At 42.7% G+C, this 19,184-nt stretch overlaps 1 protein-coding gene across 7 annotated transcripts in view; it reads left to right on the top strand.

Moving 5' to 3' along the window:
• Window positions 1–19,184, top strand: part of KIAA1217 (KIAA1217 ortholog) — a 330,037-nt gene that overhangs the window by 194,226 nt on the left and 116,627 nt on the right. For all 7 annotated transcript variants that reach the window (XM_060161598.1, XM_060161618.1, XM_060161607.1 and 4 more), the window contains 2 exons: window positions 8,846–9,044; window positions 12,992–13,085. In XM_060161598.1, the coding sequence (XP_060017581.1) occupies window positions 8,846–9,044; window positions 12,992–13,085 (293 nt within the window). The remainder of the gene's footprint in view (window positions 1–8,845; window positions 9,045–12,991; window positions 13,086–19,184) is intronic.

Here is a 19,184-nt window from a genome sequence, read left to right on the forward strand (position 1 = left end):
TTAGTTGTTCCGCAGCATGTGGGATCTTCCCGGACCAGGGCTCGAAGCCCTGTCCCCTGCATTGGCAGGCGGATTCTTAACCACTGCGCCACCAGGGAAGCCCTTTCATTCTTAAGTTATTGTATTTTTTAAAAAATTATAGATGTGTTTTGGATTTTTCTTAACATTTTTCTGACACTATCAAGGAGTTTCTCTTTACTTATTTATTATTGCAGAACATATTAGTACTAGATTTTCTAGTGTTAAACCATCTTTACACTCCTGAGATAAACTCTTCTTGGTCATGATGTACTTTTTTCATACATTGCTAGAGTTGCTTTGCTATTATTTAATCTAGGGGATTGCATTTAAATTTGAAGTCTTTCCTTTTATTACTTTCCTAATATCCAGGTGAATACTAGCCTTATAAAATGAGTTGACATGGCGATGTTTAATTTAACCAGCAGTTCACCCTAACTGTAAGAAAGAATCCAATTACAGTTGTAGTATACGCACAATCAGTTATGTTTCTCACAGCATTTTCTTATAATATATATATTTTTTATAATTTCTGTTGCTCTTTTTCTTCTAACTTTATTATTTTTTTTTGGCTGCATTGGGTCTTCATTGCTGCATGCGGGCTTTTTCTAGTTGTGCCGAGTGGGCTCTTCTCTTGTTGCGGAGCACGGGCTTGTCATTGCAGTGGCTTCTCTTGTTGCAGAGCATGGGCTCTAGGCACATGAGCTTCAGTAGTTGTGGCACACAGGCTCAGTAGTTGTGGCTCGCGGGCTCTAGAGCGCAGGCTCAGTAGTTGTGGCGCACGGGCTTAGTTGCTCCGCGGCATGTGGGATCTTCCCGGACCAGGGCTCGAACCCGTGTCCCCTGCATTGGCAGGTGGATTCTCAACCACTGCGCCACCAGGGAAGTCCTTATAATATGTTTTGCCTTAATTGTTGAGTAAGCTTTAAGATTAAATTTTTGACCCGGCTGCTGTTTCTCTGAGTGACTTTGCACTGTAACCTCTTCATAGTCAAGAGTCTAACCCTCCATGTAAGAGGGCAGTAAGACCCACTGGGAAGGACTGGCTCATGGCACCAGAAATCAGCATCTTAGATATGCACATCTTTAACACAGCCTGAATTCCAAAAGTTATCAACAGATATCAGTGTTTTTTAGAGAAATGCTTTGGGATGCTCACTTCAACAGTATTATCATTTCACTTGAGTCCCAACTGTACTAATTTGTCTGGAACAAAACCAAGTTAAGTGATTAAGCACTAACGGTGCCGTTTCTAAGACTCTATGTCAAGAATGAGTACCTCCCAGAAGGATCTCTGTCCACTGACTGCTATCAGTCAGGTTGTTGGGTGGGCAAGACTCTATCATATTTAACTTTTATACAAACTTATTTTTTAACACACCTGTCATGATTCTAACACGTGGTGCTCCACAATCATGACTCTTTAAAGCACGTTCTAAATTAGCATTTCCCTTAAAATTGCTGCTGCAATTTTTCAGTCCCTCATGAAGACTTTCCATAGGGTCTTCATCGTTCTCCAGTTATAACTCATAGAAGATAAATTAGTTAAAAGACTTAACAAAGTCTTGCCTTGTCTTTAAATATCACATGTCTGAAAGAAATAATCTGATTGATATAATCCATTTCAGTTACTGCAGCAAAGATTTGGTATTTACCTAAATCAAAGACACTAAAAGCTGAGAGTAAAGTTATTCCCCCCCTCCCCCCCAGAATAAAAGAGCATCCAGAATTCCTATGGAGAACATATTTTCTATTATCTTTTTCTTCCGTGCAAGGCAACGCTCAACATCTTGCTTTGTCACCTACTTGAAAAGCTATTCCGTAGGAAGGGGCGTGGCAACGTGAGTCCTCTCCGGGATGTGAAATGTTTCCGACATCAGAGGGCATGGTAGCACTTTTCAAGGAACACATGTGGCCAGGTCTTCAAATTGCTGCTGTGTCTGAAACAAAATGTCAGCTGGTGTTGGACCTGAATTGTTAACTTCTACATAACAGTGTCATTTATGGAACCACTGTGTAGGTTAGAACACAGGGTGTGACCCTTGGTTTACCACTGTACCTCCCATTCCTGGCACAGTATAGAGGCTGGTCTCTTGAATGAATAAAGCCATCTCTACAAGTCCGTCCAAGGTACATTTCAGTGCATTACACTTCTTTTTTAAATCATAAGACTCTTAAATTCAGTCTCTTAAGGATAACACCACGACATTAACTATACTAGAATCTTTCGCTTGTACTAAATACCAATGTCTTCCCCATTTCAGATGCCAGTTTACATTCTACCAACTCCACTCATACTTTAATATGTTCCCCTCCCTTGGCCCATCACTTCTGGCTTAAAAAATGACCCAATTAACTGAATAGAAGCCCTAATTGGCCAGTCTCTTTAGATCTGTGCGGGTCATCTTTTAAGATGATCGAATCAAAGCATGCTAATTTGAGAAAATATAAAAAATATAGAAAATCATGAAGAAAAGAGCATCGCCCAGGAACTTACCACCCAGAGACAACCTCTCTGGACATTCATCAAATAGGAAGACTAAACCATGAACCTGATGAGACCAAGGTTCAGGCCCCTATAAATAAATGATTTACTTTCATAATGAATTTTATGTTTCTAACTTGGTATTCTTATTCTGAAGGAGGTCCCTCAAAATTGTAATAAGCTTCAGGACCCACAAAACTTGGATCCATCACTGCCATTAAGGTGATTAATTGATTTTTTTAACGTCTAATTCCTTTCTGTTTTATAACATACTTTGCCACTTGACAAATGTTTTTCTCATTGCCAGTTTCTTCTAGAATTCCTTTTAATAACAGTGTAGTGTTCCAGTGAATGGATTTATTATATGAACTGATTTATTAAATGAATCCTCTAATTAAATGAATCCTCTAATTAAATGAATCCTCTAGAGAGGAATCCACTCTTCCTCCCCCCCCCCCCCCCGCTTATTCTTATAAACGATGATTTATTGAGCATCCTGGTAAGTATATCTTTGTGCATAAATGTGTAGGAGTTGAATTAGTGGCTCAAACCATATGTGTATTTTGGGGGCTTTTGACGCATATTGACAAGTAGCTCTTTGGAGAAGTGGGATCAACTTTCTTTCCCAACAGTGGTTTGTGAGGGAACTCATTTTCCCAGCTCCTGTCAGCACTGTTTATTTTATTGTAAAAACTTTTGCTAATTTCATGGATATAAAAAGCTATCTTATTATTTTAATATTTATGTTTTTCTAATTAAGGTGAAAATTGTCAGTTTTCCATCAGAAAGTACTCTGAGAGCTCTTTATACTTTTAGGGCATTAGCCACTTGCCAGTTACAATGTGTATTGATTCGCCTAGTCTTAAACTGGATTTGGAGAAACGGAGGCATTTAGGTCATTTGGAATTGTCACCATCATCTGCCTGCAGAAAATGCCGTTTAGGGGAAATTGTAGAAGGCATTCCAGAAGGCAAGCCTACGTCTGATTAAGTCGTGGCCACGTTACTGGGAGAATTGATTTCAACTAAAAGATATCTGAGCATCTACTATGTGCCTAACACTTTACTATCTATTACCCTTTGATGAATACAGCTAATTGGGATGCAGAATTTCGCAGAAATGCAAAAGTCATGCTTGCAATTTCAATAAGACATATTTGAGAAAAGTTCCTCAATTCTTAATGAAAAAGTGTTGGCGGAAGATGGCTCAGAGATAGAGCACGTGCTACGCAGAAGTGGTGGGAAAGTCCCCCAAGTGGGTGGCACAGCGTGGAGAGTGAGCGTGCTTCATAAGGTCACAGAGCAGCGCAATGTCCGGTACAACTATGATGTCCTAGGAATGTGGCGTGATTTGGGGTAATAAGGCAGCGACGGGAGGCTGAGGTCTGTTTTAGTTGGTTTGGGCGGCTGTGACAAATTACTGAAGACAGGGTGTCTTAGACAACAATGTATTTCCCACAGTTGCAGAGGCTAGGAAGTCCAAGGTCAAAGTGGCTGGGTAGGACCCACTTCCTGGTTTGCAGTTAGCCATCATCTCATTGTATCCCCACAAGCCAGAGAGCAGAGATAGAAAAGAAACTCTGCCATGTCTGTTCTTATGAGAGTGCTAATCCCATTGGGGAAGGGGCTCCACCTTCATGACCTAATTACCTCCCAGAGGCCCCACCTCCAAATGCCATCACAGTGGGGATTAGGAGTTTAACATGAATTTTGGAGGAACATGAATATTCAGTTCTTAGCAAGGTCACACAGTGAAAATCCTTGCATGCCATATGAAGATAAAGAACATTTTAGAAGATGTCCCGCATTCTGGAATGGATTCTGAGATTCAGAAAATTATGAGGATGTGTAACACGATGTGACCTGCCAAGTGCACTTAATTTTTTGCAGAATGTCACCAAGAGTTCTTGGTGACAAACACACATTCCATTTGCAGAGCCATTGAGATGGAAGAACCCAAGTGTTCAGGCTTCTCAGAAGGTCTGCAAGTGCTGTGAGGTTCCTTTCAACACTCTTGCTATCAGGGCTCTGCGCCTTCCCCTACTCCCCCAGCACGTGCATTATTTCTAACCCTGTGTCATCATTTACTTCAGTTGACTTCAAGACAGGAATATTTTTTCCAAGCTGCCCCCATCATGCTTCCACATCTTCAAGCAGATGGTCAGGCTAAAAGTGTGAGGACAGCTAAGATGGTCCAGAGAGGCCAGCTAGAGGAAATGGATGTGGCTAAATGCAAAATTTTAGAGGCTGTGTGCTTCCAGGGAGAGCTTGTGGCTTCTGCGGATTGACAAAGTGGGATATATAAGTTAGTTAAGCCATTTTACCACCTGTAACTTGTGGCAAGTTACTTGGACCTCCTGAGCTACCTTCTCCCTATCTGTGAAATGGGGCCATAACACCGACCTCATCAGAGATGCTGATTCAGTAAAATTACATGCGTACCGTTCCTGACACACAGCAGACATCCTATAAATGCATTTTGCATGTCCTCTTCCCTTCTTCACAAAAAGGGAGTTTATCATCTAAAGTCCTTCAGCCTTCCTCTGAATCTGGAACAGCCAGCACTAACTCAGCGCGAGGGAAGAATGCCAGAGCATGCTGAATCTCATCGCCGTGCCAACAACACGCCATCGTAGATTCAGAAAATTCCTTCTGAGTTTAAGCATTTCTAAATACCTTTCCTGAACTGAGAAGGCAGAGCGAACCGAGTGTAAAAAGACTCTTCTCCTCTGTTTGTAAAGGCATCTTTTCCGTCTTCTGTGGATTTTCACGATCTGTAACTGGACTTGTGTACCCAGCTGGCAGCTGCGCCAGTCAGACCCCGAGGTAACTGTAGTTTAGCCCCAATTGTTGTTTTCACTCAGAGCAGCCTACAGATTCTATTTCAAGCACACACACGTACAGAATGCAGATGTGGGAATGAAAACCAGGCCCTTTTGGGGAATGAGGCCGTGATATTTGACTGTAGTGAGGCCACTAGTGGCCCATGTACAGGGGCCCCACCCGGGCATAGTTGGGGCTCAGACCTCAAGAGTGGTTTTGGCCTTTGGATATGACATTAGCAATCACACGGACAGTCACCACATCTCCCGTTCGGGACAAAGACGTTGCACAATCTATGATCAGACAGGCTTGGAAGGCTTTTTCTGTACACTGAAAAACGTGTAACAGCATGGAAACTCTAGAAAACTAACTCTCTGAAGGTCTACTCCAATCAAGGAAATGGCCACTTCAGAACGTGCTTCTCACGTGTATCCAAACCAGGAACGAGATTCCTAGGCTCTTCACATCATGCAGCAAAAGCTCTTATAGCCCAGATGGATCCCCAAATGAACATTCCTTTTGGATGACTAATAAATCATTCATTCATTCATTCAACAAATATTTATTAAGAACCTACTATTATCACTGGTAGTATCACAGGTACTAAGGCTGCCCTGGTGAACATCAACAACAAGAAACATTTTTAAAGAAATCCCTGGCCGAATTCCCTGGCGGTCCAGTGGTTGGGACTCTGCTCTTCCGCTGCCGAGGATGCGGATTCAGACCCTGGCGGGGAACTAAGATTCCACCAGCCGTGAGGTGCAGCCAATAATAAATAAATACATAATAAAAAATTAAAAGGAGACAAGAGGAATTGGATATATTTTTTAAAATCCCTGGCCTCATGAAGCTTCCATTTCGGCAGGAGAGACTGACAATAAACAGTAGTAATAATGAAAATATGAGTTACAGTGTCTAGTGGAAAACACTCAGGAAGAAAATGAAGCAGGGCTGGGGTATGAAATATGAGACAGAGTGGGTGCTGAAATTTTGGAGAAGGTGGTGAGGGGAGGCCTCGCTGGGAAGCTGACTTTAATGAAAGACTTGATGAATGGTTTGGATAAATATAGACTTAGATCAAAAATATTTCCTCCCGGGTTTTCGAGGCTGTGTCTCCATTGTCTTTGGTTTCTGGGCTGTTGTTAAGAAAGCGAATGCCCTTCTGACTTCTCCTTCCTCTGTGACTTTTCTCCACACCCGCTGGGAACTTGTAGGAACCTCTGTGTTTCCCCTGCCATCTGGAATGTCTCAGTGACAAGCCTGAGTGTGTTGAGCATTTCATGAACACTTTCAGTCTCCAAGCTCATGTCCTTCAGTTTGGGGAGAAAAAAGAAAATCTTATAATACTTTTGGAAAACTGCTCTGTTTTTCCTGACCTCCTTACCCAAATCCCCATCATTAGGAATTGAGAGGCTCTGAAGTCATTCTCTATTGTTCTTACTGGTTCTCACCTTTTCCCCTCTCGTAGTCGTTTTGCTGCCCTTTTTGAGATTTCGTCAACTTTTTCTTCTCCACTGAATTTGTCATTTCTGTTCTCATGGTCCCCAGAGCTCGCTCTTGCCCTCCAAATTTCCCCTTTTCTTGGACTGTCTCATCTCTTCTGAGTTTCTGTTTTCTGTTTATTTCTCACATGAAAGAGGCTTTATGAAATGTCTGTTAACCCTTGCTAGTCTGTTCGTGCATAAGCGAGGCACGGTTATACTCACTGGAAGCTTTTGTATATGGCCCAGGGTGCTTCACGATGGAGTGACCGGACAGAATCGAAACCTTACCCTCAAAAATCTGTTGGTCTGTTCTTGGAGGACAGTCAGCTTTCCTCCAGTTTCCTGACCAAGACGTCAGCCCTTTGCCAGAATATTGTCAGAGGGCACCTCGTGCACCTTCCCCTGTGCCTCGTGACCCAGAATCCAGTCCGTGGGTTCAACCTCTTCAGTGGTTCTTCTGTGGCTTTGGGGAATTGCCTGGCTGAATGGCGTAGACAGGGGGATGGAGGAAGCGTGTTGCACCATTACAAAGATTCAGCCAGCCCTCATGCGTTCCACTCACTCTGCATTCTTAGCTTCAGAAGGATCTGGTGCCTCTTTTCCTGAACTTCCCTGGCCCTGCAGTTATGCAGAGTTCTGTGCTTGAAGACCTAGGTGTCAGCTTTCTCTCGTCTGCTGTTGTCTCCTCTCTCCTCCCCTTAATTCTTTGATGTACACTTTTTTAATTCTTCATTGTCACCTGAATGGAATTACAGAAGGAGATGGACATAAATTGGTTACATCAACTGCCATATTTAAGCACAAGTCACATTCTGTTCTGTTTCGAGTCTCTCCTGCCAACAATTACTCTGTTGGTCCTGGTAGAGTGCCTCAGGAGATTCTCACAAGAAGTAGGAGTCAAAGCGAAATGTCAGGATCTTCCGTCCCGACGCAGTTATCTATCTCTGAACAACAAGTGACCCTAAACATAGTGACCTAAAGCAACCACAATTGTTTATTTGCTCATGATTCTGCCATTTGGGCAGTGTGTGGAGGGGGCATCTCATTTCTGTTCCACGGGACATCGGCTGGGACAGCTCTCCTGGGACTGAGGGTTCCCCTCTCAAGATGGTGCACCCACATGACTGGTCAGTGGTCCTGGCTGGAGAATGGGTGCTCAGCGGGGGCCGTCAGTCAGGGCTTCCGTTCTTCTTCATGTGGCCTCAGTTGGGCTCCATGGACGCCTGGTTCCGTGAGGGAGTGTCCAAGACCACGCTCACCAAGAAGGCAAGCTCTCTTGTGCAAACTCGTATTGAGCTTCCGTTTTGCATCACACTTGCTAGTGTCCCATTGGCCAAAGCAGGTCACATGGCCAAGCCCAGACCCCACGTCGGAAGGGACACTCCACAGGGCCACGACGGCTGGGAGGCATGGTTCATGGGGAACCACATGCCCCCTGGAAGTTTAAAATGCTATGATCCTGTGCTTGTGTTGTTCTTTGTGTAACTGATTTGTTCCATTTTCTTTCTGATACATTGGGGCACCAGGCTCTTGCAGATATTTTCATTTGATATTAACATTCAATATGTCTTAGAGCCACAGAAATGCATTTCCACTTAAAACATTTCTGAATGGACATAAAGACATAACCTATGTCGTTTACCAATGGCTATAATGATTGTGTTCCTGATCAGTGAAAGATGTGGGAAAAAATTCACCCTATGGGGTCAAATTCCTAAATATACCTTTCAAGGGAATTGAGTATTGTTGTCTTTTGCCTTAGGTTACCAAAGGTTAGCTTCTTGTCCTTTTGGTTTTAAAATAGTTGAAAATGAGCCTCTTTAACACCTGCCCAGACTCCAAAGAATAAAAGTGGGTATTTACATCATAACCAGAGAGTGCATTTCTTGGAAATTCCGAACACATGTCTCTTGTGACGTGCTTTGCAAGCATGTCCGGAACATTCCTGCCTGTGGTAGGGCAGAAGTGGCTTAGCTTGTGCTGTGTGTCGTTGAGTCTTGGTCTGTGACTGATAACTGTGTCCATCTTGTGTGCAGGGGTTCTTTATCTCCAGTATGGAGATGAAACCAAGCAGCTCAGGATGCCGAATGAAATTACAAGTGCAGACACAATCCGTGCTCTCTTCGTAAGTGCCTTTCCACAGCAGCTCACCATGAAAATGCTGGAGTCGCCCAGTGTCGCCATTTACATCAAAGATGAAAGCAGAAATGTCTATTATGAGTTAAACGATGTCAGGTAAGCAGTTACGTCATTTGTTCGTGTGCGTGTGTCCACCATCTTGCGTTGACGGTTGGTACCGACTCCTTATCTCTTTGTGTTCCAGTGAAGAAAGCACACCTGTTGCCCTGATGGGCAGGTTTATTTTACCCAGGTGTGAAACCACTATCTGGTTTTCTAGAACTTATTGACAAGGTTTGGTTTACAAAGGTGAGGACAGACCTCTCCCACACAGATCTTTGCATGTTACTTCTGAAAGGAATGGAAGAAATGAGCCAGTCTGCTGTTTATCTAAGAGTTAGGAGAACTAAGGCCCAGAAAGATCATATGAGTTGAAGGTTATACTTACAGGTGGAACTTAACCAACTCCTTCTCAAGGGTTCTTGTCATCACAGACAGAGCCTGTAGACATGTTAGGTAATGATCTCACTGGCCTGTTCTTTATATGAACAAGTTAGAATAAAAGCAGTGGACTCTATGCTATTGTCCACAAGAAAGGAGGCTAAGAAGCATTTTCCTTTTCCATTTGTTTCTTAAATAGTTGGCCTTTACTAAAGGATCCCACTTTCTCAGTGAGCTTTCTCCTGGGCTTCTAGTAAAATGTACTCTAAAACGAGGCTAAATGGAGTCATGCTGTGGCAGGTGGCATGGAAAGAGAAACATCTTTATCAACCGCAGTGGCGTTGTGCATAGAACAGAAGGGACCATCTGAGCTCTTCCAGCCAAACAAGCCTGAGAAACAGGACTTAAATCAACGCAAGTAAGCAGTCGCTAGTATAGCCGCTGAACATTCTAGAGCGGAAAAAAATGATTGAGCGACTCATCCAACCCTTTCATTTGATGGGACCAGAACCTCAGATGCATAAATGTTAAGACTTACTCAAGATCATGTAGCCGATTAATTTCTAAACCCAAACCCAAACCTGACTGTCCATATTCTGGGCCAAGAATTTTTTATTCCCTCAGAATGTTCTCCCCTCAACTCATCTGGGCCCCAACTTGGACTTGTGGATTCCTTCCCTGTGGGGATAGCAGACTTTCCTGTTTCTTCATCATGGAATTAATAGGAACTACTTTTTTAAAATATGCCTTTAGTGCATAATAAATGTAAACTGATAAATATCTAACAGTGATCGGAAATGACATATTTAGGCATGTACCAAGGCATATGAGTAATTTAGAGCTTTCAAGGTTTGACACATGCCCTCAGGTATAGGTGCTATATCTGTTAACCAACCTTCCTGCTTTTTAAAAACATGTTTCAATATTCATGGGTTTCAGAAAATTCACATTTGTTTTTTGAAATAAATTATGAATCAAGCTGTCACCAAAAACATCCTGAATTTACAAAGCATAAACTTAAACATGAAGTACTCACATGATATTTAGAGAGTATGTTCACAGTAATATAATCCCATGTAGTGGTTTAACATGGACAACCATCTTCTTGAATTTCTGCGTTTTGCAGTTAGAGAACTTGAGGGATATGGTAATAATAAATACACATGAAACTACACAAAGCCACTTTCGATTGTGGAGCTCAAGGCTGATGAGATTATTGTAAGCAGTTGGACCCCACTGTCTTGCAGCCCGTACAAGAATTTTTGTATTGCAATGAGTCATGATTTTCTAGAGGCTTTCCCAAGCCTCAGAGTATGACTACTAAGACTTTCTGCACACATTCTTTGGGAATGTGTGACGTAGTCACAAAAGGAGAAATGGGAGGGACGACAAAGAGGAAAAGGTACCCAAAACTTCCAAACTGAGATGATCTTTCTTGATGCAAATTCAGTTGATAAAATATTGGATTGGCCAAAAAGTTCATTCTGGTTTTTCCATAAGATGTTATGGAAAACCTGAATGAACTTTTTGGCCAACCCAATAAATGAAAGCAGAGCCTGAGAGAAGTGATCACTTTAAACAATAATAATTTTCAGTTAGTTTGTTTCTATTTGCGGAAGTGATGGTCTCCTTGATTCTTAGGCTGCGGTACTGATAGCCTGATTTTTTTAAAATCTCATTTAAAATGTTTAAGTGGAAAGTCCTTGGTTTGTAAATTTGTCTATAATTTTACTTTTCAGTGTTTTGATTTACATATAAAAAGTAGATCTCAAAATATTTAAGTGGATAAAATGTGTTTACGTGGTGATGATTATAATATTTATGTGAGATGATCACATGTATGTCCTTTCCAAAGAATTATTATTCTTTGCTTTATGCATAAAATGCCCCAAGTATATTTTATTTTATTTTATTTCACCATCAGCATTAAATAGAACCTCGCTCCTTGCAAGAAAAAAAAATGTAGCGTGTAGATTTTACCTGAAGACACTGGCTTTAGTCTTCTAAACCCAGAGACAAATTTCATTTCACATCCAATATTTTTGAAGTGACGGTATATTTGTTAAACATTTGGTTCTTTCATCATGGTGTTGGGTTCTCCACCTTTTCCTTAGGGAAATGCTACAGAGAGTTTAGGCTGAAATTCTGTGTTGTAAATGTCGCCATGGTAAACGCAAGCTGGGCCTTTACTGTTGGTTCATCTTGGATGAACATGTTTCTAAATTAATAAATCAACCTCCTGTGTTTTAAATACCTTCAGACCCACACTGAGTTTTTTTCATGGCTCAAGTAAGGTTTTCAGTTTCTTTACATCGTCCCTTGGGACTTTGCCCCCTCCTCCTCCCAGCCACAGGGTGAGTTCCTGCAGTGAATCCCCACATCCTTTTCTTCCGCAACCTCTTTACCTCCTAGTAACTTAGTCCCTTCTAATAACAAGGACCGCACGCCTCCCCTTAAGCAGACTTCTAATGAGCTGCTTGAAATTTGGAGCAGCCGTGCAAGCTGGGGCTAGTCACTGCTTTAAAGCAACCACTGATGGGTATTTGTTGGAGGGAAGCGAGCCTCGTCCAAGGATGCGCCGCTTCGTTGAAAACAGAAGCACAACCCAATAATCCCAATGATTGCGATCGGCCCACAGAACACGTGACCGCAGCTGGAGGAAAGGAACGTGTCTTCCTGCACAGGGTTCCCTGAGCTCACCATGCTGGCACTGGCAGGAATCGCAGTGTAGACGGGGCTAAACGTTCCTGGGGGTGTCCCTTCTGCTGATGAAAGCCGCAGGTGGAGGGCGAAGGACTTCGTAGACATTCCTAAGCTCTTAAATAATTTTGAGGTAGGCTCTTAGCAAATTGTGGTTCTGTCCTTTGCAGCAGTACGAGTGACTCCAGGGTTCTAAGTGTTTTCAGAGGGAGAGACAGACCAGTGGAAGAATTTATCCGCTGCTTTTCCTGTAATTCAACTTGTATGTAGAACAGTATTTTTAAAAATCCACTATGGAGAGAAGAATCTAGTAAAATTTTTAAATGCCTTCAAAAAAAAAAAATCCACTATGGAAGAAAAAAAAGGCATCGTAAAGATACTAGTTTTGATCTTTGTGGTACTTTTTTTTTTCTGGACTGCAAATACATTTTCTTTCCCTTGCTTAAGGTGTTTGAAGGGAAAAAAAGCATTTTTCCTTTGCATGTATTCGTGAGATAAGCAGAAAACCAGGTGTCTGGGCAAAGTAAACAATTAAATATTTAAATATTAACCAAATTCCTTTGAATGTATTGTAAATATGGGAACTTTATTGTTTCTTAAAGTGTTAACTTTCATTACCCAGAATCTTGAAAGAAGGTTTATGCTACCCGATGTTTACGGGTGGAGAACTGCGGGGAAAGAATAATACTTTGCTGAGGAACCAAAATAAAAAGGAAAGGAAAGAAAAGCTGAAGTCATTTTTCTCCTTTGCCTTATTTATTTTTGCCTATTTTTATGGTAAAAGAACGTTTTGCCTGGTTGATTGCACACAACGGCTAGATTGTCTGTGGATGTCTCTTACCTGATGCTTACGGGCAGACGGAGGAAATGGCCAAAATAAGGCTCCTTTCATCTGCCATAGTTATTGATGTTTCCGATTCCAGGAACATTCAGGACAGATCCCTTCTCAAAGTGTACAACAAGGATCCTGCCCACGCATTCAACCACACGCCGAAAACTGTGAACGGAGACGTGAGGGTAAGTGTCCCTGTTCTATTTTTACTTGAATTCTGTGGGTTGAACCATCCCTCCTTCTGGCGTTGGTTCCCTGTGTAATCACACCCAAACACCAGATCTGGGGGGTTCTTACTGCTCTTCTTGTCTGATAACTCATTATTTGTTCATTGGTAGAGAAATCAGATTTCCTTATCATTTGGAGTAAAGGGACTGAAACAGGGCTTCATACATCCTAATTCACCTCTAAGCATGGAGTTTAGTTATATCCTGACTCCAGGGGGGTCCTGAAAATCTGTACATGAAAGAGTTCTTGGTCTATAATATATTAACTTACTCAGAGGATCTCTTGCTGTTTTTTCTCCAGTTAAAAACAAGGCTAACATACCAACAACAACAAAGCCCGTGCACAACTGCATGTAGAATCTATTAATATCCTTATATCTGCTATGCCAAGTCCTAGCAGCCTAATTAAGTTATTCACCTCCTAATTCAGGACTGTTTGCTGTTATAACAGCAAATAGTGTTAAATATTATCCAATGTCACCTGAATTGTGTTGAGGGCAAAGTACAAAAATCCGCATGCTTTGTGGGCTAAAATTCTCTAGATTTAGATCATCGTAGAAGATTATCCAGACATTCAAAGCACACAGGGATATTTTGAAGAATAAAGAACAGGGAAACTGAAAAGACAGATTGTAAAATCACACTAATGCAAGTCCATTAGAAAGGGATTGAGTTTCTAACAGTAGCGCTACATTCCTCTGCAGTAAAAATGAGAAGAAAAAAAGATTAACTTCTCCAGATGCACCTTTCCCCTACCCCAACCCATTGCCCCACACAAATTTAGAAGGTGCCTCGCCATTTTATATCATCCTTTCTGAGGATTAGCACTAGATGCTGAAAAGAGTTTTACTAGAAGAAAAGTAAATGAGGAGGTCCTATTGCCAAAGAAACCCAGGCACTGTCTGTCCTAGAGTTGCAGTAGTGTTCTTCAAGGTCTGTGCTTCCTGACAGTGGGTATTAGTTTTTGTACTGCTGCTGTAACAAATTATCACGTATTTAGTGGCTTACAATGACACAGATTTACTACCTTACAGTTCTAGAGGTCAGAAGTCCAACATAACTCCAGTGGACTCAAATCAAGAGGTCACTGGCATTCCTTTCCAGAAGCTTGGAGACAATATGTTTCCTTTTTTTTCTCCAGCTTCTAGAAGCCACCCCCATTCTTCATCTTGTAGCCCTTTTCCTCCATCTCTAAACCCAGCCAAATAGCATCTTTCTGACCCTGCTTCCCTCATCACACCTCCAGCCCTCCCTCTTCCTCTGTTAAGGACACTTGTCATAACATTGGGCCCAAGACTCCAGAATGATCTCCCTGTATTAGGGTCAGCTGATTGGCCACCTTCATCCCCTTTTCCGTGTAGTCACAGGTTCTGGGGACTAGGACGAAGACATCGTTGTTCTGCCTACCACACAGGGTCTGTGAGTTTAGGACCAAGAGGCCAGGAGGTAAGATAGAAAGTGCTGGGAGAATTTCCATGTCATTCTGGACTGGAAGATGAGTGATGACATTGTGGGATCAGAGCCTACACACTTTTGGAGGAAGAGGCCTCTTACATTCTCCACGGCTGCTTTTTTATGTCAGAAATAATCTGTGATTTGAAGTGGAGGCTGTGCTGCTACTTGAGGAAAGCTAGGAGTTGGAAGTTGGCTTTTAGGCCTTACACTTTCAGTATAAACCAGCTCCACGTGAAGACTGATGGAATCACGCTACTCACAAAGCCTGCGCCGGATTTTATGGTACACTTTGCTTTTCATGACCCCATTCTTCTCTTGCTCAGTGACATTCTTAAGAGTCCTTGCTCCCTTGGAGATCCTTACTTTTTGAGACATCTAGCCTTCAAAGTTTCATGAGTTTCAGAGTTCTGTTTTTGCTACATGCAGTCCGCACAGGGGCCTCAGAATCGCCTCTGAAAATCTTGTTTATGGCCGGACAGGACACCTGTTTTTAACTCTTGAGCAGATGTGGTACCTCCATAAGGAGCGGCAGTGAGCACGGAGAAAATCAAGTATTAACCATCTGGACAGAGTCTATGAGGATTCAGTACTTTGGCTCTGGGTTTCAGTAGAGTTGTTCAGTTTTTACTTTTCAATGAGACCCTTGTGGGTCACTTTCCGAGTGGCCCACAGCCTGCTTTAGACAGCAGTGTTCTCTGGAGGTAAGTCAGACTGTTCGCCCTAGAGGAGGGGAAACGAATGTTCACCATCCAACCCACAGAAAAACTTGCAGGTTTCAGCGAAGACGACTTAGAAATGAGAACTAGAACGCAGTTTTAAAACCGACTCGGTGTGATCGTGCCTGCAGTTTGCAACTTGGCCCCTATTGGCGGATTCCAGAAGCTAAAAGACCTGGAATTCCTTCTGCCTCACCTTTTGGCTCCGCTCTGGGGGTTGGAATTCTGTCTCCTTCTTGATGAAGGTGGCTGCCTTGCTATTAAAGGAAAGGAAGCTTTGTTGAGTCCTGCCAGGAACGCAGCTGCATAAGCCCGCTGCTCATGGTAACAGGAATAGAGAACAGAGCAAGGATCAACTGCTGCTATAGACTAAACCAAGCTGCATGGTGGGTGGAGAGCTCCGTCTTCTCGTATGTTTGCAATGCGCACGTGGCCGGGAAGGAATTTGATGCTAACTGCTCACCTGAGGCAGTTGTGCAGCCCTGCGCCTCATGTCGCTGGTCTTCATCCACCAGCCTCCAGAGGCAGCCTGGGCCAGACCTCCCAGCTGCCCACTCGTTACCAATACACATGCGTGTCTCGGAAAACATGGGTGGGACCAGGCCGAGGTACGACAGCGGCAATGCCAGCACTTTGTGGTGGCCTCGGGGACTTTCCTTAGACAATGAATTTAACATCTTGCCTGTGAGAGAGGAGAAAATGTGAGACTCCGGATCCAAAACGGCCAGTTATCCAGAGCAGTGATGGTAGTGGTGTTAGTCATGAAGCATGGAAAGCTAAAGTATTAACGCCGAGGTTTGGGGCCTTAGGGTGTGCGTGGAATAGATGTTTGGCGGGGAAAACACGTGTCGAGTTTTTCATTGAGCATCTAGCTGAGCATTTTTTAAATTGATTTATTTCTTTAATTGAAGTATAGTTGATATACAATATTGTGTTAGTTTCAGGTGTACAGCAAAGGGATTCAGTTATTTTTTTCAGATTATATTCTATTTTAGGCTATTACAAGATATTGAATATAGTTCCCTGTGCTATGCAGTAAATCCTTATTGCTTATCTATCTCATGTATAATAGTTTGTGTCTATTAATCCCATACTCCTAATTTGTCCCTCCCTTCTTCCCTCCCTCTCCCGTTTGGTAAACATGTGTTTGTTTTCTTTGTCTGTGAGTCTGTTTCTGTTTTGTATATAGATTCATTTGTAATATTTTTAGATTCCACATATAAGTGATATCATATAGTATTTGTCTTTCTCTGTCTGACTTCACTGTATTCTCTAGGTCAATCCATGTTGGTGCAAATGACAATATTTCATTCTTTTTATGGAAGAGTAATATTTCATTGTGTGTGTATGTGTGTATATATATATATATGTAAGTATGTATGTATGTATATACACACATACGTACACACGCACACCTCATCTTCTTAAGCCAGTCATCAGTTAATGGGCACTTGGGTTGTTTCGATGTCTTGGCTATTGTAAATAGTGCTGCTGTGAACAATGGGGTGCATGTATCTTTTCAGTTTAGAGTTTTCATTCCTTCCTGAGCTGAGCATTTTTGAAGCTAGTCTATCCAATGAGACTTGTGGTGCTCTGCTGGGACTGAGCATCCCCTGACTCTTTACATGTGGGTGCAAATCACCCAGATCTCAATGAATCGCCTGGCTTTTGTTTCATCACATTAGATAGTAGCTTTGATAATTAAGTTCCCAAGGGGCTGAGCTCACCACATGGAACGGGCCCTTTTGCCAAAATTACATATGTACTCATGGGTTTGTAATTCACACATGTACAACTCAGAAGATGAGCTATTCCATTCTGTGGCTCTCAGAGGGTACCAGGGACTTCCAGTTCACCAAACCTAGTGGTTCTTTCACAGTTTTCAGGCTTTTCCACAGTTTTCAGGCTTTTCCACCTTCTTGTGTGCTTTGAGATTACTTCCCAAGGTTCTTTGCTCCAGTCCGTCAGTTCTCTCCTTCCTGTATGTCTTAATTTTTACTTGCATGTAAGATAGCTTCCACATTTGCATAGAGAATGCATTCCCCAGAATTGCCCTGCATCTTAAATTACTTCCTAATGGCCAACTCACTGCCCCCCAGACCTCTTCTATCTGACCTCTGCATTTCACTATGACAGGTGGTCTCCTTAGAAACTTTGGTTCCCATTACACTGTCATCTCTAAATCCCTTGCCTACATGCAAACACACCCCAGCCTCCTTCATTTACTGACTCTTCTTCTTCCTCTTTCCTTCTACCTGGTCTTCAGTGCCTTCAGGCAGGCTTCACCTGTGTGTGTGTGTGTGTGTGTGTGTGTGTGTGTGTGTGTGTGTGTGTGTTTTAATTTGCTTTTTTTCTTTCATCTGCACCGTTTCATTTGTCATTTTTGTCTTACTACTGATTTAACCATTAGGTCAATGTAGGTGACCCTTAAAACTGTCCCTAACTCTGCCATTTCTCTAGAGTTCAAGACCAATGTTCAACTTTCAAGTGGTTGTCTCCGCATGGATGTTCTTCCAGTGCTTCCAGTGTTTCCAGTGTATCCTGTAGAAGAAAAAAAAAATCCTAATCTTTTTTTTTAGCCCCAAGCCTTTTCCTCCCTGTTTTTCTGTCTTTGTGAATGAGTGCATGACTGCACATGGTGTGTACGTGTGTGCATGTGCCTGTGTGTTTTGAAGGGTGAGAGAGAAGAGATTTAAGAAGTCGAGTTATCAGAGAGTCTTCAACGGCCTAACTCCTGTTTCTCACCCCATCCCACCAGTCCCCAGAGCCCGTCCATTTCACTCTGCAAGGACTCTTACACACCTCCTGCCGCCCTGGCCTGCACCATTACTCTCACGATAGCTAACATTTTTGTGCATTGATGAAGCACGTTGACGGGTAATTTCATGGAAATCCTTAAGGCGCCATTTTGAGGCAGGTATTGGTACAAGCCCTCGTATTTATAGCTCAGCAAACAGTTGCTTAGGTCTTTTGAAGACACCTGCCCAAGGCCACACAGCAAGAGAGTGCAGAGCTGAGATCTGAATCCAGGCAGCTTGGCTGCAGATCCCAGGCTCTTAGCAGCACCGCTCTGATGCTGTAGTTCTGTCATTCTTTATTTTTCTATCAGTCGATTATGCAACAGCCTCTAACCGGTCTCCCCAGCTCTTTTTACTCCAGTCAATCAGCTATTTGCCAAGTCAGGTCCCTGAGCGCAACTTGCCATTGTGCAAAGAATAGCACAGGCTGATGGTCGATATCATCTCCATCCCAACAACCAGCCTGAGCCCCCTCAGTTCTTGCTCCGAGTTTCTGAAGTGCACTGTCCTTCCCCACATACAGTGAATCCCCTATATACAAATGAGTTCCGTTCTGAGAGTGAGTTCATTAATTGCAGTTTGTTCGTTAAGTCCAACTGAGTGAGCCTAAGTACCCAACTAACACAATCAGCTGTGTAGTACTGTACCAGCTACATCGCCACTGCTCTTATGCTTGCTTCCGGACATCCTGGGCTTGAAATAAAGATACTGATTACTGTACTCTATACAGTAGTGCACAGTAAAGTACACGAAAGCACAGCCATTTGTAGGGGATGCACACACCTGACAATGTATGCCAGACACATGAACTAACTTACGTGATTGGACATGCAAACGCACGTTCGTATCTTTGAGTTTGCAACTTGAAGGTTCGTATGTAGGGGACTTACTGTCTATACCTTCCGGAATTCCATGCATCAGACATACTCCAAGACAATTGCTCAATTATGCCGACAAGCTGCTGGCATGAAAAAAGGGTGGGAGGGGACACTGTTCTATTTCTCAGGTCTCTTCTAACCCCTGACAGCCAAAGGCCACGTGTGCACCATGTTTGGATCCTGATTGGAACAAACCAACCGTAAAAGACA

This window comes from Lagenorhynchus albirostris, chromosome 1 (assembly GCF_949774975.1).
Source record: "Lagenorhynchus albirostris chromosome 1, mLagAlb1.1, whole genome shotgun sequence".
NCBI classification, from domain to species: Eukaryota; Metazoa; Chordata; class Mammalia; order Artiodactyla; family Delphinidae; genus Lagenorhynchus; species Lagenorhynchus albirostris.